This window comes from Lactuca sativa, chromosome 8 (assembly GCF_002870075.4).
Source record: "Lactuca sativa cultivar Salinas chromosome 8, Lsat_Salinas_v11, whole genome shotgun sequence".
NCBI lineage: Eukaryota > Viridiplantae > Streptophyta > Magnoliopsida > Asterales > Asteraceae > Lactuca > Lactuca sativa.
Window position 1 is genome coordinate 30,026,377 of NC_056630.2, and position 23,842 is coordinate 30,050,218.

Below are 23,842 nucleotides of genomic sequence, written 5' to 3' on the forward strand. Positions count from 1 at the left end.
GCTCTGGGAGTATTTCATAACGAGAGTCTTTTCTTAATAAACTTTATGAATTAGAAGTGGCTAACCTCGAATGAATATTTGTGACCTGAATAACTATTATCAGTTGTTTGTAAAGAAATTCTAACACATAGTGTGAGTAGTGTAATCACTAGCTCACGAAGTCAATTAAGGTAATTATTTATTCATTAGTGTGACGCGTAAGACGTTTTAGTTTTTCTTGCTAATCATTTCTTGGAAATATCTCATTGTTTCTCCTTGTCTGTTCTGTTGACCGCTATGAGGAAGTGGTTACATTTATCTGGGTTTGTCGTGCGAGAATGACAGTGTCTAAAGAATCTATGAGATTTAATTGAGATATTATAGGGTGATCCTTACGGAGTCCTTCTATAATTGCGCAATGTATACAAGTTGTATATAATTTAAGATTAAATAGACCTTCGAATAAGTGATCCTACTCCAAAACCACAACCAAACAAGGAACAGGTAACGAAGCGTAGATCACAAATTTTAAGTCTATAAAATCTCAATTATATAAAGCCTTGGGAGTATACATCCTTGATGGCTTGCAGATATTCCGGGCAGCTTATCTTCCAATGCCCTATTTTGTGGCAATGATGGCACTCTGCCTCCTTTGGGTTAGGGTTGGGCTTAGCAGGATCAACCTTGGTCCCACTAGAAGAGTAACCATCTTGGGACTTTCCCTTGCGGTGGCTCTTTGACGGAGCCTTCCTCTTCTTGCCCCTTCCCTGCCCTATAGCCAAAACAGGAGCAGCGGATGGTGCGGGAGTTGGTTCAACAGACTTGTCCTTTAGGTTGCTCTCAGCAGTCCTTAGGAGTCCTTGGAGTTTGCTTAGGGTGACCTCTTCCTTGTTCATGTGGTAGGTCATCCTAAATTGGTTGTAGCATGAAGGCAAGGAGTGAAGAACAATGTCGATGGCCAAATCCTCCCCAAAGTTAACATTTAACTTGCGAAGACGATCAACATATCTTTGTATCTTTTGTAAGTGCACGGTTAACGATTCTCCACTTCCCATCTTGGCAGTGATCATGTTGGTGATGATCTTGTAGCGCTCTTGCCTCGCGCTTTGGTGGTACCTCTCCATCAAGTCTTGATGCATTTCATAGGGATACATGTCCTCATAGGACTTTTGGAATTCTTGGTTCATAGTGGCTATCATGATGCAATGGACTTTCGTTGCATCACGTTCGTGTGTCTCAAAGACAGCCATCTCTTCGTGAGTAGCGATTTCCGGGTTGACCTTCTCGAGCTTTTCGTCGAGGACATACTCTTTGTCCTCGTAGCGTGCAATGGTGCGAATGTATCTTATCCATTCGCTAAAGTTCGTACCATCAAAGGTCACCTTTTGGCAAATACTCATTATCGTGAATGAGTTAGCAGCACCGTTGTTTGCGTTCGACATCTACAATTAGAAAGGACAAAGTTTGATTAGAATTGGATCCCTAATTAAACTCCCAGAATGAAAAATTAGGGCTAGGACCCAACAATATTATTTACATATTAGAAAAGGGATGTCGTAATCCAATATGCAAATAATTTGGAGGTAAGTGAATGACGATTCACTAATTCTTCACCTTTAAAACATAACCTTAAGTTTTTATTGAGAATTCCTAGATTTTCTTTGAGATTCATTGAACCTTTCAATGGCATGTTTAAATCTCGATATGCCCCTCTAGTTTGTGAGTGGGATACCGAGGATCACAAAGCGGGTGTGAATAACCATGCAAATCTACACGGTGCCTTCATTGTTACAATCACCCATTCGATGTGCCGGTAAACCACACACGGTCCATCGAACTATGATAAACAATGAATCACCCTTTGTCACATTTGCTTAGAACCAATTAGTGTGCCGGTAAACCACACACGCTCCACTAACTTCTTAGCAAGGGTGCAAAGTGCAATTTCATGAGATTGCATCAATTCACTTTTCCTAAAGTAGCTAAGATTGGGAATTTTACAAAATAGTTTAGTTAATTTATAGATTCATTATACTTATTAATGAGGAGAGAGAGTTGCCCTATCCTACCCGTTCGCCTAACGACCCTCCACCAGTCAAGAAAGCGGTGGGTGTGAGTGTACACCCATTAAGCGCCATTTTAAAGGCAGCAACCTTATAGTCCGGCTTCGTGAATGAGGCCTACTAACGGTAAGACTAGCATTTTAATTTTACTTATATATTTATTAAGCTTTTAATAATATAATAGTATAGGGTTGAATTTTAAACTTGTAAAATTCTAGGGGTTGAAATTTAAATTCTTCTAAATTAAACTATTAATCACCAAATTCAAATTTCAAAACTTCGGGATAAATATTGAATTTTTCAAAACAATAGGGATCAAATAACAAATAATTCAAATTAAACAATTAATTTCATAATTATCTATATTTGACCTAATCCAATTTTAGTCATTAGATAATTACCAAATAATCTTAAATAGTCCATATTTATCATATAAATAATTAATATTCACAAGATTTGAAATTATCTATTCTTATGTCAAGGATAATCATTAAATTAGGTTAAAATTCAGATTTATACTTAATAAAACGATTTAGGTATCAATCTAAGACAAAACAACAATAAAATCCCGAATTATCCTCTGTCTGACGCTGGGACTCGCCGAGTAGGGCCAACTTGTCGAGTCCAGACACTGACTCGCCGAGTTGGGTCGGACAGAGGTGAAGAAAACGATTTTCAGCAAGCAAAACAGTTAAGCATCACATTCAATTGAAACCAATCATGGTTTTGATACCACTGATGGGTTTGAGACATAAGATATTTCCTATGTGCACATACAACCCTATAGCTTGGATCTAGGTTTCTCTAATTGAACATGCAATATATCCAAGACTTTCATGGCTAGATCTAATGTAAACTAACAATAAAAACATATGAAAATAGATCTAGAATAATACCTTGAGTTACTTGCTTGAAACCTTCTTCTTCTTGGAACTTAGAGTCACAATTGTCACTCCTCTAATGGCTTACAAACACCAACTAGCAAGAAGATGATTTGAGAGAGGTAAGGAAGAGGGAAATCGGCTCTAGGGTTACTCCAATAACAAGGTCGTCGATTTCCACAACCCCAAGGGTCTATTTATAATGTAAACTCCTAGGGTTTCACCCTAAAACCCTAATTGGATAACTTAGCCTCAAAGCAATCCAATACCCCTTCTTCATAAGGCCTTGGACGATTTCTAGGTGATTCACATCCCTAAAATCTTCCACCCCATATCCATAAGGATTCTTAGCTCAAAATACAACTATCACACATTTGACAGTTTATACCCCTTTCTTCAATTAATCTCTTTAAGTCACCAAATTAATTCCTAATTAATTTATGACTTATATTAATCAAATAATATTATTATTCCTTTAACATATTATTCTTATAATACATTAATAATAATATCTCTTCTCTCTATATAAATCACCCTGTCAAGTTGCTATGGTGAAGGCAACCCAAAAGGACCATGCACAATCGAGTCAAGTACTTACCAAATATAGTTACAGCCTTAGACACTAATCCAACAGTTTCCTCCTACACATTTGTAGCCTCAAGGGTCCAATCTTGGGCATTACAAGACCACATCTTACGTGATAGTGACATATGTGGTATGGAATCTGATTACCTATGTGCTATGACTCGTCTTCGCGATACGATTCTGCGATTCGACTGTAACGGTTTCACTAATAAGGACGTCGCCCCCCTAAATCCCAAAAAGCATTGGTGTGTGCCCTTTTTAGCAAAATCGTCAAAGATATGGAAGTCGACTTCAACGTGACTGTTAGACAGAAAATAGTTTTTGAGTGTCTTCGGGTACCTCATGCTTAGGATTTTCTGCTAACTATCCCTATTGATGGCCTTGGCCAGCATATGTCTCCTGTGGAGTACCGAACTATCCTTCGTTATCGCTTCATGATTCCTTTATTCCCAATTAACAAGATATGCCCAATTTTCAGCAATGAATGTTTGGATACCTTTGGGGAACATGCGGTTCATTGTAGAGAGCTCCCTGGTTTCAAGTACATACATGGTGTGGTTTGGGATGTTCTCTTTGACGCTTGTCGGCGTGCTGGTATTTCTGCGAAAAAAGAAGCACCATTGAACTTTTTGACGGACCCGTAGGATGGAAGATTCACACTTAGATCAGCTGACATTTTGGTCTTTGGATGGGTAGGAGGGAAGCATGTGTGTGTGGATCTTACTGAGGTCTCTCCTCTCGTCAGTTTGAGGAGCGGGGGTTTCACAGAAGGGCATGCCGCTTTGAAAGCCGTTGCGTGCAAAGTGGCCAAGCACGAGAAAGCATTTATAGAAAATCAACATGTGTTTGTACCTTTTGCATTTGATACATTTGGTTTTCTCGCACCAAAGGTGGTGGAGCTCCTCAACAGAGTCCAACGGGTCATGCATTCTAATGTCATATCTCCTAGATACACAAATGTTGTTTTCAAAAGAATTAGTTTTGCCATCCAGAAAGGGCTAGCGGCGCAACTTGTTGCCCTCTTGCCTTCTATCGATATCTATTGACCTATATTACTCCATTTATGTTATGGACCAAACGTGCAATGAAAACTTTTATGAGAATTAAAAAAAATAGAGAAACGAGATTATACATAGGATCGAATGTTAGATTTGGACTGTATCAAAGAAGATTATTAGTAATTTCAATTGATGAATTGAGCAATGGTGCTTCTCTATTCTCATTGATAACAAAACAGAAAATTATGAAGGAAGAAGTGTTGTTCGACTCGATTGTAAAGATTGGGATTTGTGGTTCGTTATGAAAAAGGGGCTGGTAACGAAATTGAAACTTGAATAGAAAATATTGGACTTCAATTGGAGAGGCTGATAACAAATGTTGATAGTCGACTAGGACTAGGGATGAGATTTAGAACCGGAAAACCGGACCGGAACCGGAACCGTTTGAACCGGAATATATAGAACTGGTTCTGGTTCCGGGTTTAAAAATTGGCTTTATCTAGGTTCCGGGTAATCTGGGTTTGGGTCCATCGGGTCCGGGTAAACCGGGTCTAAAAACCGGAACCGGTGTTTGGAATCAGTACCACTTTTAGGGTCGGAACCCGTTTTTGTGATACATTTAAAAGATGCATATCTTATTCGTTTCAACTCCGATTGACATGTGGTTTTTTCCAACATGTAGTTTAGAGTTTGTACATAATTTTAGACTATAAATTTTCCATTTTTAGTTTTATATTCATTGACTTACAATCCCCCAAAGTCGAGATATCAAAGCTGGAAGTTTTTAGTTTTTTTGTATTCGGTGAAAGTTTTAAAACATGCATATCTAATTTGTTTGAAGTCGGATTGACATGTGAGTTTTTCCAACTTGTAGTTTACAGTTTGTACATGAGCATATACTATAATTTTGTCATTTTTGGTTTAACATTCAATGATTTGTAAGTCCTCCGAAGTCGGGTTATCAAAACTGAAAATTTTCAACTTTTCAGCTATTTGTTTTTGTACTTTGTATTATGTGAAAATGTTAACACATGCATATCTCATTCGTTTAAATTCGGATTGACATGCGGTTTTTTCCAGAGTGTATTTTAGAGTTTGTACATGATTTTAGACTATAATTTTGTTAATTTTGGTTTCATATTCAATGAGTTACAATCCCCCAAAGTCGGGATATCAATATGAAAATTTTCAAAGTTCAACCCACTAACTAGTAAGTAATTACCAAAAAATTCCGGTTTTTCGGGGTTTTCCGGTTCTAAACCCACTTTATCCGGTTCTAACCTACCCACTTTGATGTTTATGAGTTTTCCGGTTCTAGACCCACTTTACCCGGAACCGGTTCCTATATACCGGACCGGTTTCCAGTTCTACAAAATCCCGTTAATAGGTTTCGGGTCCATCCGGGTCGGGTTTGGACCCATTTTCATCCCTAACTGGGACGAGTTGGTTTTAATTTCGAAATGGGAATCACGACTTGGATGTTTTGGGATGACTGAAGAACGAAGCTTTGGAGTCGAGCATCGATGTTTAAAACGAAGGTTGTGTATTCATTGTCAAGTGTCGAATTTGAAGACATCGAAATCGAGGATCGATGGTTTGGAGTCGAGGATTGACGGCTCGAAATGGGTATAATGCTAAGCAGGTGTGATTTCAAAATGTTGTGATGGGTATCGACATGGTCCCTGATTGCATCTGGACTTCGAAGTGCAGGTGAAGAAGAAACCAAACATGTCGATTTGAATCCTTGATCATCTTTCTAAGAAGTGGCAAAACATACCAATTTCGAAATAGGGACAAATTTTGTGAAGTGTGAAGAAGTTTCGCATTGAATCCCTGAAGTTTCGAAAACTTGGCAAAATTTACCCAACTTCGACATTGGGTTGAAAATTCTGAAATATTGAAATATTTTCGAAACAGGCCCCTACAGTTAATGTGAATTATCACTTTATGCCCAGTTTCACAATTGAGGTAAAGTTTCGCATCGTAGGCTTTGGGCACATAGGGTCACTGCAGAATTTCAAAATTGACAATTTCTACCCAAATTTGTGAAATTTTGTCAAAGGCGGTCCGTGAATGAATTCAAAAATTGAAGATTTTTGGATTTAAGCAAAATATTTACGCTATGTGTTAAGGGAGAGTTTTGGATAGAAAAATTCCAAATTAAGCTCTTTTTCATTCCGTTTTTTGGTTTTATAATCATCTTTCGATTATAAAAAGAGGGAGAGATTTAGATATGAAAATTCGAAAGTTGAATTTTTCATATTACGTGTACTTGAAGACCAAAGTGACCTTGAGCTACGAAGTTTATGAAGTGATTTGATTGGAGATTCGGAAGTGATTTCGGTTCATGATGGGTTTGGATTTTTTGAAGATTTTTGGGATCTGCTTTTATGCTCAACTTTTGGGTAATCTTTTGGAGATTTGGATACTCCTAATTACCTTTTGATGCTTGGATTGTATGATCTCACACTCTAGAACCCGAATTGAAAAGTCATCGAAGAATTAAAGATTAGAAGTTCATTTTTACATGTGTCATGCTTGAGGCTCGGTTTGTGAAGTTGCTCGATTTTGGAAGATTGAAGCGGGTCATCAATTCCTAACTTTGAGGGGGAAAATGTTGGGATGCAAAGTTATCCATGTATGACTTTGTTGTGGTTTGGCTCATGTAGATCCACTTGCATGTGGTTGAGTAGCCTTATGACATGATATATATATATATATATATATATATATATATATATATATATATATATATATATATATATATATAGAGAGAGAGAGAGAGAGAGATGTAAACACCTCTATATAAGGTGGATTCATATCAATTTGTAGAGGTGTACTTGAGAAATGTAACATTGAGAGTGTTAGTCTATTTATTTGTCTAGATCTACCTTAGAAAGCCACATAGAACTCGCCAAATAAGACCCGGTTCATGGAAAAAACGGGACCTATTATGGAAAAACCGGGTTTTATAAAGGGGAAAGTTATATGACCCGGTTTAAGGTATGGAACCGGGATATATGACTGAACTAAAAAACCCGGTTTCTAATGATACAACCGGCTCTTTTAGCTGTAAAGTTATATGACCCGTTTTTGCAATGAAACTGTGTTCTATGGCTATGGGGCGTTCATTGGGAGGGTTATAGGACCCATTTGTAAACAACCAGGTTTTTACACCCCTTATCTTGAAGACCAAGTGCTCAGTTATATTCCAGTTAATCAAGTTGATGCTCATATATATTGTTTCTTTTTTTATATTAATTTTTTCCCATGTAGAACACAAGTAATCACTCAACTCATGCTTATATTGTACATTGTATTATTTGTATAGGCATCAGGTATTTTTTGAATGATTGTTGTATAGACATCGGTTTTCTTTTCGTGTATATTATTTTTGCCCAAATGTGTAGAATTACATGAAAGCATAGTCAAGTTCAATAAATTACATCAAATGAAGACCATTTATTAAAAAGGATTGAACTTAGTTCACCAAGGATGTCCTCAGATGCACTTGGATGAATATAAATACAACACCAATTATGCATCAGATAACTTCAATTCCTTCATTTATATTATTGTATCTGAAACACCAAAACCTTAAACAAAGATCATAAACCCTATATGTCAGCAAGTAGATATATACATTTCAACATGTTACATAATCTATTGTTAAGTCAACAAGGTTTGGTTATGCATCAGGAACAATCGAAGACATAATGTTTGGGAAAGAGTAAGGGCTACCTAAAATTAGGATCTCTAACTTATTATCAATTAGATCAAACAATTAATGAATAAGATCAAATTCATACAGCCATGGGAACATACGGAATCATCTATAATCCGACAATCGTACAATAACAAAGATGAACGTAGTACATGACTTTACCAGGTAACCACTTTCTGCACCGAGTATTTTCACCAAAATTTATGGCAATCTTAATGGCCAAGCAGGGGCAAAATCGTCCATAAGACCCCACCGTTTTTTTAACAATAATATATTAGAAATGAAAAATAGGACCAGCAGGAAGCTGGAACGATACAAGAAGTTTGTATAAAAAAACAGAAAATAAAGACAGAGTACTTTGTTCCCAATTAGACACCTAGAAGAAAAGGAGGTAATGAAGTCTTGAATCCAAGAAGCACTAATAATTATAAGCTTATAAATATACACACATCATGTATGAATTGTTTATATGGAGCCTTAAGCTGATAACAGGGCAACACCAAAAAAAAAAAAAACAGTTGAATTTCACCAAAATAACATTAGGGGCAAAATGGTCAAAAGTTGGATCTGAAGGGAGGAAGTCATCTTTCAGCCTATATGCAGCAACTCAACAACTTTTTAATAGATTAATGATAGAACATTGATAAAGAGTCAATACGTCTTGCATGAAACTCTTATGGGTAATAAATCTATGGCACCAACTGTGAATATAGCCTGATGCAAGGTCCAAACCAACTACACTTGACAAAATCCTGATTCCAGGTGCTGCAAATAATTGCCACTAATTTATGGGATTGTTTAGTTTATTGTAATTTATTTTATTTATTCCTCCATTGTATCTTGGTATGCATCTCTAATTTATGAGATTGTTTAGTTTACCTTTGTTATGTAATTCCACTCAATTAGTAACATGTGCAACTGGTTTAAAGCTTTTGTACAAAAGTGAGGAGCCAACAATGTAATTTACTCACTAGCATATTTATTTATCAAGGATTGTTTTATCCAAACAAAGTTTAAAGGACAAAGAAATATTACCAATTTACCATATCAGTATGCTTCACTTTGAAAAACGATATCAGAATCGATGTGTATTGACAATACAATCTCAACCTATTCTTGTTTTTCCTTCTCTTACCCTCTCTCTTTATCTCCTTTACGTGTATGGATGATGGAATTATTGTTGTGAATAAGAACATGTATAGTTTATATAGAAAGTCAATCTATGATTGATTAGAATATGATGAAGTTTAGGGCGGGAAATATGATAGAGTTTTAGGCGGGAAAAATGTAATCCCGCGTGAAAAAAGAAAAAACACAAATGACCGAAATTGTTTGTGTTTTATAAAAATTATGTATTTGGTTACTAACTTTATTGTATTACTGTTTTTATTGTTTGATTTTGTTGCATCATATATCCTTTGTAGAAATAAGAAGACTATATTGTTCTTTATGTTCTATTTTTCATTTTTTTATATTAGCTAAATAAAAATTATAAAATATAGTAAACCTTACATATGCCCTCACCCTCACCATCTATTTTTTCTAAATTGGTACAAATACTTTCTCTCCATCTCTAATCTTCGTACCAAATGAAAAGAAAACCCTAAGTCGTTGGACCATTAGACCACTATGTTGGAAACCATTAGGCGTGGCTGACACTAGACGCCATCGGAAAACACTAGTCTCCACGGGAAACCACCAAACTATAAATCATAATGAATTGAACCAACTTTCCAGACTTAAGTGAATTTCCTATCTTCGTATATTTAACTTTCTTTTATCCGCCAATAGCATATGGATTAAAAGCAACTGTCACTAACAATCAATTCCAAAAATCTATTCCAAATTTGGATCGATCGATTAAAAGCGATGAAGGAATTTAAGTAGGTCACCATTTGGATTTCATTGATTTCAAATTCATCAACAATGGAGTCAATGAGTTCATTATCGACGAAGGACCATGAGAGATCTTCCATCGTAATCTTATCATAGTGGGAAGGAGAGGTCACATGAAACTAAGGATTTGATCACTTTATTATAATTGATAGAAAGTGAGAATGAGAGTCGATTGGTAAAAAAATGTGTAACACCCGATTCCTGGTACGTATTTAAATTTAATAATTGTATGTTTTTACACTGGGACTCGACGAGTTGGAGGCCCAACTCGTCGATTAGACTAGACTCTTGGACACGGGTTTTAAGTAACCTACTCGACGAGTCGGAGAGCCCGACTCGACGAGTAAGACTGTCTGGATGAAACCCTAAACTTTACGGTTTGCACCGTATTTAAACACCTTATCTTGTCCTAACCCAACCTCCATCGTCCCTCCCATACCATAAAAGCCCTAACTCGAAACCATAATCAAGTATTGAGTGTTCTTGAGCTTTTTGGTGTTATTTGTGTGTATTTGAAGTTTGAGAAGAAGAAGGAAGCTTGAGAGATCAAGAGGAAGTAGGAAGATCCAGAGGTTTTGGCACATTTCCAGCTCATTTGAGGTATAAAGTTGGTACCTTAACTATTCATTTCTTGGATCTACATTTAGGGTTATTTTCTACCTTTTCTAAGCCTTATAAGTGTCATATTCGGGATTTCGTGGTTATTAAGGGGTATGGCTTCAGATCTGGAACCATTGAGGGTACCCATGGCATAAAGGTGCCAACTTTATTGCCATAAGAACCCCAAGCAACTTGTAGACTCCATTTTTTGACCTTTTGGTCTTGAAGACCCACGCATGGATGTAAAGTTTGTAACTTTACGTGTAATATGGACCCTAAGAGGTCAGATCTATGTTTTGGATGCATTAAGACCAACTGATGCGTCAATCTCAGGGTTGGGCGCAATATTGATGCAGAGAGGGCATGTTATCGCTTACGTTTCGAGGCAGTTGAAGCCTTACGAGGCGAACTACCCGACACACAATGTGGAGTTGGGGGCGGTTGTCTTTGCCCTCAATATTTGGCGACACTGCCTCTTTGGGGTCCGATGTAGCATTTACACGGACCACAAGACTTTGAGGTACCTTATGGATCAACCGAAAATCTGAACATGAAGCAGCGTCGGTGGCTAGATGTGGTGAAGGATTACGACTGTAAGATCCTCTACCACCCGAGGAAGGCCAATGTGGTAGCCGATGCTCTTAGCCGCAAGGTTGCCCCGATCAGAGATATCTGCCTGTGGATGACAGTAGTGACCCTACTATTGGAGCAGATCCGAGAGGCCCAACAGGAGGCTATGAAGGAGGAACATCGGAAGAGCGAGCGTATTGTGGGGCAAGTTTCCTCCTTCGACTATGATAGTTGGGGTTGTTGATGCTACACCGTAGGGTGTGGGTCCCGTATCTCAATGTAGCCGGGTGTGGATGGTGCCCATATCTCAAAGTAGTTGAGTGTGGGCGGGGCGCGTATCTCAGAGTCAGTGGAGGGGATCCATTCAGACTATAGGTCTTGCGAGGGGGTCCATTCAGACTGTAGGCTCAGAAGAGCAATCCATGCATCTTGTAGGCCTTGTGAGGCGGGCCAAACAGACTGAAGGCTCATGTGTGCATACATTATATGTTGATTGTGTTGTGTGATATTTTGGGGGAACTCATTAATCTTTTGGCTTACAGTTGCGGATTAAATGTTTTTCAGGTGCTATTATTGATCATGGGAAGGTAAATGCGTGATCATACAATCATCAACAGTATTGGACTACATTTATTACATTGCTCTGATTTTCAACCAATTGTATTTTAGGAACAAATGACTTTTCTTAACTTTGATTTTATGAAAATCATGCTTTACCCTAATTAAAAATGAAATATTTATTTGTGAAAATAGGACGTTTCATGGCACCGCCACCACATGTCGGAAAATCAAAACACCACCTCCACATGTCGAAAAATCAAAAGGCAACCACCAACATCCAACATCTCTATAGCTCCAACTCCCTACCATTACCTTTGACCTTCGTCTTCTCTCACTAGATTAGGGTTTCATCGTCACTGCTTAGCTTCGTGAAAACCCTTTCCAAATATATTTCTTTCACCTTTTATATGAAACCCTCACGGTCGATATGAAAACCCTCCACATATCTACTAAAATCGAGTTATAGTGCCGTCGGAACGCTTCAAATCTATCTCTCTAACCTTCTTTGATGACATCACCGTCTGGAAATGACACCACCATCCGAAAAGCTAGGGGTTTTCCTTCTTTTGACGTCGAGAGATAACGTTACAGTTGTGATGACATAAATCTAAACCATCACCTCCGACGAAGGACTCATACCACATGTTTGTTGCAGGAAAATCGAGAGTTTAAGATCATAGACTTTTCTAAGAGGTGAGGGTGGTGTTGACCGATAGGGGTGGTTAGACAAACGTCGTGGCGACATTCATAACTTTCGATGGTGGTGGAGACGTTCATAAATTCCAACTATGATGGTGTTGTTCATATATTTCGGCCGCTGATGATCACTATATATAAGATGGGTTTGTGGAGAGAGAGAGAGAGAGAGAGAGAGAGAGAGAGAGAGAGAGAGAGAGAGAGAGAGAGAGAGAGAGAGAGAATTTATTTTTTTATTAATTATCACAAAAAAATGGAAAAACAAAATTAAAAAGATAAATAAGTCATTTTAAGAATTATCAAAAAGGTTTAAACCAAAACATCAATAAAATGAATGTTTTGGATCAACACGTCCAAAACTTATAGAACCAAAATAAGTTTCGACTAAACATAGGAAATATTTTTTTCAATATAAAATACCATATAAAAAATAGGATATATGTGTGCCTTGTAAAAAAAAGGCATAAAATCGTAATGGCATATCAAATTGAGGTATAATTTCATCTGAAACTCATTCTTTATGCATATCAATTTTTGGAATCTGTTTAGATTACCTGAGTCATCGATCCTCTGTTTTGATTTAATATAGGATCAGAACGAGTTGAAGACAATCCTAAAACCACGTCTGAAATTAACTTTGCAAAATGATAAGAGGCAGCATGTTTGTGTCCGAATCTGCACCCAATAATGACGAAACATACGAGATGGCACACAAAGTTTATGAAAAGCTTGAATTTGATTTCAACTCAAGAACAAGGGAAAGGTAAAGTTGCATCCACTAATTAATCTATCATGAATTTCATTTTGTAACATTGCATACTTCCATGAATTCAATTCATGGCTATTGGTTCACTAGGTGCTGCAAATTTTATTTACATGGACCCGAAGCAACTTTTTTGGGAGACTTAGAAGTCAAAATCTCAGAAACAGCCTTGATAGGCGTATCCGGTTCTATGAGGATAATATTTGTACGCTTAATAACCAACCTTTTATGCCTGTTTGGAGCTTATATACTTTTTTCAAACTAAAGGTAAACCCATAAATCTCTTCAGTTAATGTGATAACAAAATTCTGTTAGTATACTATGAATTATGAAATAATTATATCTATTTACAGGAGAGCCTGGAATTTATGTTTGAAATGCCACATCTGAACGAGGAATCACCGCAAGAATATTATGAACTAAAGGTTTGTTATATGGAAACAAGTGCTTTAGATAGATTCTATATATTTTGGAATAGATAAATGTATTGGATTATTAATATTACTATTCATTTATATTTTGGACTCATATTATTAAAGATGGATTGGATTTTTTTTCTTTTGCATTTTGGGAAGAAAAAAAAAAGTTTTTTTTTATAGTCTATTGTATTTAAAAAAAAACAAATTGCTAATACATTTGGGATGTAATTTCTGTCGGTAAAAGGTATTGAGTTTATAGATTTAGAAAAAAAAAATATATTAATAAAAAAAATAAAAATAGTTAAAAGACCCGGTTGTATACACTATGGATAGGTTTGAAAATAAACAAACTTTGGCATATTAGGACCCGGTTGTCACAGGAGAACCGGGCTACATGGTTACACGGAAATGCTTCTGTTTAGTGTGAAAGGACCCGGTTTTGTACGTAGGAATTGAGGTATTTTGAGTAAATTGCAAAAATGGTCCCTATGGTATGCATTTTTTTGGGGTTTTAGTCCAAACCTCGACTTTTTTGGATTGGTGGTCCTTTTGGGCTGGTTTCTATGCGTTTTTGGTCCCTCACGAAACTGAAAAGACTATTATGCCCTTCTGATATATTTTTTATGCTTTTTCTATTTAATTTAAATGAAAATTAAAATAATTACCTAATTTGGGGCCCACATCTCTCTCTCTCTCTCTCTCTCACCCACCTTTGACTATTGTTTTTCTCCCCCGATCAAACCTGGAAACCACCATTTTCTGATGAAAATGGAAGCTGTAAACGAAAATAAGAACCGAAATCAACAACCCAAATCTTGAACCCATTTCTCCTTCTTCACATCCAAAGCTTTGATGATATAAACCAGCTCCAAACACCTTTCTTTTCATTCAATTTTGTTGTTGCCATCAAGAAGAAGAACAGGAGGCAGCTGCGTCTTCTACTTCGCCTGTCTTCTCCTTCGTTTCCTGTTATGAAATGTCAGGGGTGATGGTCAATTCCGACGAGAGTTCGAGGCAACAACCCCTTGTTGCTCCATCGTTTTACCTGTCGATCTTAGTCACTGAACTCCCCCTGAAGACTGAAGACGTTCATCACAACTTGCGATGGTGGAGAGGGCAGTTCGAATGAAGGGGAAAACGATCGCAATCGATTCCGGTTGTGTTCAATCGAAGCCAGAGGACGTTCATCACAACTTGCGATGGTGGAGAGGGCAACTTACAGTGGGGTTAGGTGGTAACGAGGGCAGAAATCAATGGCGGCACGATGGAGGCGAGATGGTGGTTATGGCGGCAGGAGGCTGGAGGGAGTAGGAGTTGGTGGTGATCGGAAAATAGTCAATTTCATGAATGAAAAGCAACGTGGGCAATGGCTCCGGTGGTGGCGGTGGTAGTCGAAACTCTACAGCAATGGTTTTCCGAGCAGCAGGTCGTCGAGAGGAAGATTGTAGGAGGTGGGATGAGGTTTGGTGGGGTTTGATTGTGGTTCACGGTGATCAACGCCACCGATCGTGGTTCTTGGGCTATTTGATCGACGGGAAAGAAAATGAAGGAGGAAGGGAGTTGCAGAGGTGGGGGCAACCACCAATTCTTCTTCCCTTGCTGGTGGTATCCAAGAGAGAGAGAGAGAGAGAGAGAGAGAGAGAGAGAGAGAGAGAGAGAGAGAGAGAGAGAGAGAGAGAGAGAGAGAGAGAGAGAGAGACCCATTTTTATATTTAATAATAATAATAATTTTAAAAAGGGAAAGAAAAATGAAAAATAAATTCATTAAGGGCATAATAGTCTTTTCAGTTTCGTGAGGGACCAAAAACGCATAGAAACCAGCCCAAAAGAACCACCAATCCAAAAAAGTCGAGGTTTGGACTAAAACCCCAAAAAAATGCATACCATAGGGACCATTTTTGCAGTTTTGTCGGGTATTTTACATTAATAAGTCCCGATTTTTTAACCGGGTTTTATGACCTTTTTGACATAGGATTCGCCTCACAAAAAACCCGGTTGAAAACCGGGTTCTTTTAAGTTTTTAACCGGGCTTTTTTATCCATTTTGTAGTATAGTTTTTTGTAACATCTTTCATGATCGAATACATCTCTTAAACACCAAAATCACCATGTTCTTTGTGTGTTCTTTAGTTCTGCATCCCAAATCAAATGCTCATAATTCACATCAAGTTTAAAAGATCGGGATCGTGATCTTAAGATCCCACAAAAAAAAACATAATTTTAATTTATAAGTTCAAAACATGAGAAATATGACCAATATTTGGTTTTCCTTTCAAAACCTATAAAAACTTCTAAACATTAATCGGATCGGATCCTGATTCTACGGTCTTACTTGCGATCCTACCCTAAGATACGATCCATATAGTTTTTCATACCTAGGATCACTGGATCGTCATCCTACGACCAAGATCATGAGTTTAAGTTTTTAACAACCTTGCATCAAAGCATTAAAAGATCACGTTAAGTCTTTAACTCTCAAGTCTCAACTATGTATTTTACCAAAATTGATGGCGACTATCTGAATTAAAAATCAAATAATAAATGTACAATCTTCTCCCTCCATGTTCATGTGTTTCCTTGCACATATTATATGATAAATAAACACGAGATAGTGTTACTATGACAAACAAATGATAAAATAGGCAATCTGGAAACAAATGATAAAATAAAATTGGCAATCTGGAAAGTAGAAGATGGTGCTGTATGACTAATTGATCATCTTTATTTTATGCTTCACTGTTAAGCATAGAGAAAGGGACTTTAAACTTTACTAATATTATCCTATCTCACCTATATATCGTTTAATTAATGAAAACAGATGTTGTAATACTATTGGATGCTATTTAATGATCTTTGTTATTTAGTCTGTTAGACATTCCATTGGTTGTCAATTACGTTTGACTATATTACCTCGTGACGACAAATTAACGAATAAACTCATCATTATCATAAAAACGATAAGAAAGTACATAACCTAGTGTTATCTATAAATAAAATATTGTAACTTTGATGAAGGAACGGGGCCCACCAAGCCTAACTATGATTGATTAAGACAGCGTGCCCTTTGACAAAATCAAAGTAACGATCGACAACCACAATCATCATGTCTTTATCAAATGTTTGGTGGTATTATGACACTTAACAACTCTTTAACTGGTTCATAGTATTCTCCTACCATCTTTAGTTTCTTCTTAATCTTCTAATCCCCAAGTGGAAAAGATTGATCGATGGGTAATAGTTTGCTTGATGAAGAGTGTGATTACTTGTTTAAAATGGTTTTGGTAGGGGATTCAGCCGTAGGGAAATCAAATCTTCTGTCAAGGTTTTCTAAAGGTGAGTTTCATCTTGATTCTAAGCCAACAATTGGGGTTGAATTTGCTTATCGGAATATTAAGGTTGGAGATAAGTTGGCCAAAGCACAAATATGGGACACTGCTGGGCAAGAAAGGTGCATATGATCACTTTCCTAATTTCTTGCTTTTCTAAATTTAGTTTAAACATCAAAGCGATATAATACATCTTATAATACATATGAAGTAGATCATTATAGCAATACATATGAAGTATTTTTTAGTTTATTGATCTTTATAAATACTTACAAACTTTTAAAAGAATCCATATCGTGGAGCCGGATTATATAATAAACAAGAAAATTTGTGAGATTCGGAACACAGTAAAAAACTTGTTAAATATGCTCCGAAAACTGTCAGTTGAAAAGTGTTTAAGGTTGCGTTCTTTAGACAAAATAGAGCCTAGAGGTTAGAGTTTTATTAGGACTCATAGAATAATATATATAGAACTCACATGTAGGGGTACACAACACAAGAGATGAGTAGGTTTGTGTGTTTGACGTTTTAACTAGGATGAGTAGGTTTGTTATGAAAACATTGGGCATTAATCAATGTTTTAAAAACTGGTTTTTTAGTTGAACCGGTATAGTTATCGGTTTTCGGTTTGATCCGGTTCAGAAATAGACATAAAACCGATGATAGTTAAATCGTTTCCTTCCCTGATTCCCGGTCCAACCGGTTCGACTGGTCAGTTCAAACCGATTTTTAAAACATTGACATCAATGTGGTGGCCCTGAGATGGTGGTATGAAGCATATATATATATATATATATATATATATATATATATATATATATATATATATATATATATATATATATATATATATATATATATATATATATATATATATATATATATATATATACCCGCCACAAGATCACGTTTCTTGCGGATATGATCATTTTTCTGGAACATTGGCCGCTAGTAGCAGTGATTACTTTAAACTATGCGTGATTTCTTAAGCCCATATAGCCATCCCTTATCTTTTTCTTCCTAAGGCCAATAATCTTTTTTTAATGCCAATTTATTATCATAGTAACATTTTTTTAAATAAAGACCCAGTACCAACAACCTTATAGTTTTTTCTTAAGGTCGGAAAAATCAACTACTTTATTATAATTTATTGTTTTGTAAAACATTAAAATAGTTTATTTTAGCTTATGAACTAATTTATAAGCTACCTTTTGATAAACTATTTTTAGATAGTTTTGGAGAAGCTTATGAAGCTTTTTAAAAAATATACCAAATATATAGTTAATTATATCTTTTTTTTTCTTTTAGTTATATATCTAAATGCTCGTCTATATCATTTTACATTGCAATTTAACTTATAAGTTACCTTTTACCTAACATTATTAATTCATAAACTTCTTTATCAGCTAGTTTGACAAATAAAGCCTAAGCCTATAACAACCTCTTTTATTGGTTTTTTTTAAAGCCTTATTTTTTTTAAAATCAATTTCTTTTAAAACCGGTATTTGTGCATCTCTACACCAGCCCCAAAAGTTGTTATTTCTAGGACCATTAATCTACCCTTTAAATTGTTTTCCTTGGCCCATTAGCTTGCTCTATTTTTCCAATCTAATAAATCAATTATTCAACTTTTACATATTGGGTTTCCAGCCACCATAATCTTTTTTTGCCAGCCCAATAGATTGAAATTTTTTATCCAGCCGATAAAATCAATTTCTTCCCAACCATAAAATGCTCTTATAATTGTTTTGTTTAAACGTCTTTTACGGGCCACTACTTGATTTTCCTATGAGGGCGTTGGATTATATTCTTGCTATCATAGGATTTTGAATTTTACAATTGATTTGGATTTCATAGATTTTCTATGTTTAGGTAGTAGTATCTAAAATTAGAGAAACTCTTTCTTTTATAAAATTTTATTTTGATCATAAAAGTTTATAATGCATTTAAATCAAAAGGACAAATTACCATGTTTTACTTAATTGTTAATTTGATTTCAAAAGTTTAAAAAAAAAATCATCTACATCACTTCATTTTTTTTCTTTGTTCTCATAAATCAAAAAAAAAAAAAAAAAAAAAAAACTATTAAATCTCTTAAACTCGAGAAAAACAATAACACCCAAAAGACCATGAAACGACATCATGAAGCTCAAACACCGGTGTAAATCCTAGAAGTGACAAAAACTGACACGGCATGAAACTCAACACGAAACAAATTATTTTGGGTAAAATATTTCAACCGGTTTGATACGACACGATACGAAAATTAAACGAGTAAGGTTAGTGTTGAAAATTTCAACTTGAAAAATTTATTTATATGTAAGTTTTTTGATCTCTTTAAACAAACTATAAGAAGAATATCCAAAACTTGAGATTTCATTGAATAGCACAATACGTACATATACAAGTCAGATCCTGTTTAATCGGATGGTATATAACAAGCTACATGGACTTATTCCTCTTGGTATTATGTACAACTAAATTTGTAAATATATAAATACAAATAATGATATAATGAAAAGTAATTAAGGTAACATATCGTTAATATGCTCCCGCAAGATGGACGATCGAAAGACAAGTCCAATCTTGGATAATAAGGTGTGAAATTGCTGCTTGAGAAGTGGCTTTGTGAGGGCATCAACTAGTTGATCATCACCTTTGATGTGGTTGACACGTATGGAGCCTTCTTGAACCTTTTTCACAGACAAAATGGAAGTTCAATGCTAAATGTTTCATACTCGAGTGGAAAACGGGGGTTGCAGAATAGTGTGTGACACTTAAGTTATCACAAAAAATAGTTGGGGTGATAGTGGGGCGATAACCGAGTTCGGAAAGTAGAGAGACAACCCATTGAGCTTCTGTGGTGGTGGAGGCTACGACACGAAATTCTGCTTCAGTAAAGGACCTGACTAAGGTTGGTTGGCGTTTGGAGCTCCAGGCTACGGGATTGGATCCAAGATAAACAATGTACCCCGTGGTGCTGCGATATGTTTGTTGATCACCTGCCCAGTCTGCGTCAATAAATGCATGTAGATGTAGAGGAGAGTTTCTTCGAAGAAGTAGACCATGATGAATGCTACCGTAAAGGTATCGTAACAAGCGTTTGAGGGCATCCCAATGGAGATCAGTTGGGCAATGCATGAACGGGGAGAGCTTGTTAACTGTGTATGCGATATCTGGGCGAGTGAGGGGCAAGTACTATATACCCCCAACAAGGGATCGGTAGTCTTTAGGATTGGTTAGTGAAGTGCCTTTATTGGTTTTAAGATTGAATTATGATGTCGATGGTGTTGAGGCAGGTTTGCAATCATTCATGTTGGCTTTTGTAAGAATATCAAGGATGTATTTAGCTTGGGAGAGGAAGAGACCATTAGTGTGAGGTAGAACTTCAACACCAATAAAGTATGAGAGATTGCCAAGATCTTTTAGAGAGAAGCGGTTGGCGAGTGAGGTGATGAAAGACAAAACGGTGGAGGAGGAGGGTCCAATGATGATAACATCATCAACATAGACAAGAATATAGATAATGGAGGAATGTGATTTTTAAACGAAGAGAGACGAATCAGATATAGTGGGTTGAAATCCGTTCGAGAGAAGAAAGGATTTCAGTTCGTTGTACCAAGCACGCGATGGCGAAGACCATATATGGCTTTATTTAGTTTGCATACATGTGTAGGAAAGGATGGATCAATGAATCCGGGTGGTTGAGACATGTAAACGTCTTCAGTTAGGGTGCCTTGTAGGAAAGCATTATTGATGTCTAATTGGTGTAGACACCAATTTTGAGAGGTAGCAAGAGATAAGATGAGTCGAAGGGAGGCCAGTTTAACTACATGACTAAAGGTTTCAATGTAGTCAAGACCGGGTTGTTGATGAAAGCCTTTAGCAACAAGTCTTGCCTTGAGGCGTTCAATGGTGCCATCGGATTCAAATTTTGTTCGAAATACCCATTTGCATCCAACAATGTTGGGTGCAAATTCAGGAGGAACAAAGGACCAAGTATTGTTGCGGGTTAAAGTATCGTGTTCGGCTTGCATGGCTTGGCACCATTGAGGTTGTTTAAGAGCCTGAGTTAGGTTTTGAGGCTCGGGAAATGGTTGGGCAATAGAGTGATATAAGAGAAAGTCATTGTTACGGTAACGAGAGTTGGGTTTGTGATTTGGTCGAGTGCTTCTAGAAGAAGTAATAGGTGGAGGTGATTGAGGTTGAGTAGTGACAAGAGGAGTAGGGTTTATGGGTAGGATGTTAACTTAAAGCCAAGTTTCTGGATTAGGTGGTGGGGTGGGAGTTTCATGTGTGAGGGAGGAATAAGGAAATATGTGTTCAACGAAGTGAACGTGTCTTGATGTATGGATTTTGTTTGTGAGTGGGTCAAGTAGGTGATAAGCACTTTGAGAGGAAGAATAGCTAACAACGATACATGGCTTGGATCGGGGTTCAAGTTTGTGTTTGGAGTAAGGCCGTAACCAAGGATAAGCAAGACAACTAAAGCTACGAAGTTTGTCATAATTGGGTAATTTTTGAAAGAGGCAAAAATAGGGAGAATCATTTTTAAGGGTGGCTGTAGGTAATCGGTTGATTAGATAGGTGGCTGTAGTGACTGCAAATGACCAAAAAATTAGTGGCATTTTCGCATGAGAGAGAAGTGAGAGGCCGGTTTCGACAATGTGGCGATGTCGTCGTTCGGCATAGCCATTATGCTCTCTCCAATACGTGCATCTCATGGCACCACAGACTTGGCCATCCACACTCTCAAGTCCAACAACATTTATCCTCCACAGTTCCTAGTATTACTTTTACGAAAAATAATTGTAATTCTTGTTGCATTAATAAAAGTCATAAACTATCTTTTGACAACTTTTCTCTTAAATCTACCGCTCCTTTACAATTATTTTTTTAGAAGTATATATATATATATATATATATATATATATATATATATATATATATATATATATATATATATATATATATATATATATATATCCATTACATCAAATTCATCCTATAGACGTGATTGGTACGCACGTGATGGATGATTGGATGCTCGTATCCTATGTAGACACTTACATGAACATATCAATATATTGCTTTGTTAAACTTTCTTCTGCTCACTATTTCACAATTCGGATTAGACTATTTGGTTTAAATATTCAGATTTTTGAATTGAGCTAAATTTAATTATTATTTTGGATTTTAGATTAGTTTTGGTTTATAAAATAAGAATCGAATAGTCTAAAAAAACTGAATAACATCTTATTATTTATTTTTAATATATATATTTAATCATTTATAAATTTATTAAATTGTTTTGTTAATTATTAGAAACTTTCATCAAGTATAATACATTAATATGTACTTATTATCAAAAGTTTTTTGTCAATGAAATATTAAACTATAATCTATTTTTCATAATAGTTGTTTATCAATTATAATTCATAATTAAAATGTTTTTTTACATATTTTTATAGAGTTGACTTGTATTTAGGTTATATATTTTTAAAATGTATTTCATTTTAAAAACCGATCCAACTAAATTTTAATTTTTTTTTTTGAATCAGATCGGATTTGAATTTATTTTGAACTATTTAGATCCATGTTTTGAAAATCGAAATCTATTTTAATTTACTTGATCGAATCAGACAAACTTATCCATGAACAACGTACCTACCTTTACCTCGCAATATCATTAATTTATTATATTGTTATTTAGCCGTTGATGAAAAAACCGTTGGTATATTGTATTTTTTCACACTTAGGGAGTTAGCCATTAATAAATTGTAAATTTATATACAGCTATATTTCAAAAAATTAATATGCTTTATGGTTCCAACATTATTAATCTAATCTATAACGTATTTTAATTGTATATAAAATTAGTAAAAATAGTTAACAGATTATAATTGTCTTCATTGTAGATTCAGGGCAATAACAAGCTCATACTATCGTGGAGCATTAGGTGCTATGCTGGTCTATGACATTACACGAAGGGGAACTTTCAAGAACTTGAAGAAATGGTTACATGAGCTTAGAGAATATGGAAATCGTGATATGGTTATTGTTCTTATTGGAAATAAATCCGATTTGGTTGACTCAAGAGAAGTTGAAGCAGAAGAAGGTCAAAGTCTTGCACAGCTAGAGGATTTATGCTTTCTTGAAACATCTGCAAAAGAGAATTTGAATGTAGAAGATGCATTTCTCCAAATGATCACAAAAATCTTCGAAATTGCAAGTCAAAAAAGCCTTGAAGCCAAGGAAAATGACGCAACGAAGAAAGTTGTTGATGCTAGAAAAGAAATAATCTATGTTGTTGATGAAGTGACTGCCACTAAACAAACAAGTTGTTGTACAAGTTAGGAAAAACTACTTTGTTCATTTTGACCTTCAAGGTCATACATGACGTTAAAAATGAATTGAAATTTATGAATTAGTAAAAAGATGAATGATTATGTTAATAGAAAATATCGTTAAAAAACCAAAAAAATCATGTTGGTTTATAATATTCTTTGTTGTCTAACCATTGAAGCAATCTTGGAAAACTCATTATGATTTATATATATATATATATATATATATATATATATATATATATATACTCTCTCTCTCTCTCTCTCTCTCTCTCTCTCTCTCTCTCTCTCTCTCTCTCTGACCCATGTATGTACTCATATCGCATGGTGCGGTTAGTACTGGTGAGTTTTATAGAAAACATAATAGTAAAATGTGGAAAACAATTAACACTTAATAGGGTATATAAATCCTATAAAAGATCTATGTCATACACC

General features: G+C 35.8%; 1 protein-coding gene and 1 long non-coding RNA gene across 2 annotated transcripts; both read left to right on the forward strand.

Annotated features, from left to right (window-relative positions):
* Window positions 1-12,906: 12,906 nt before the first annotated feature.
* LOC111911102 (uncharacterized) lies at window positions 12,907-13,848 on the forward strand. The gene is made up of 3 exons (XR_008225699.1): window positions 12,907-13,045; window positions 13,143-13,583; window positions 13,670-13,848. It is a non-coding gene; the product is annotated as an uncharacterized LOC111911102 (long non-coding RNA).
* A 2,998-nt stretch (window positions 13,849-16,846) lies between these two features.
* On the forward strand, window positions 16,847-23,560 carry LOC111911114 (ras-related protein RABA6b). The gene is made up of 2 exons (XM_023906897.3): window positions 16,847-17,182; window positions 22,979-23,560. The coding sequence occupies exons 1-2, from the start codon at window positions 16,962-16,964 to the stop codon at window positions 23,415-23,417; spliced, it is 660 nt and encodes a 219-aa protein (XP_023762665.1). The 5' UTR covers window positions 16,847-16,961; the 3' UTR covers window positions 23,418-23,560.
* The last annotated feature ends 282 nt before the right edge of the window (window positions 23,561-23,842 follow it).

Excerpts from the sequence above, each read along its gene's own strand:
- LOC111911114 (XM_023906897.3), top strand. The coding sequence starts at position 16,962 with ATGGGTAATAGTTTGCTTGATGAAGAGTGTGATTACTTGTTTAAAATG. Across the intron at positions 17,183-22,978 it reads GACACTGCTGGGCAAGAAAG|ATTCAGGGCAATAACAAGCT; the intron begins GTGCATATGATC and ends TCTTCATTGTAG.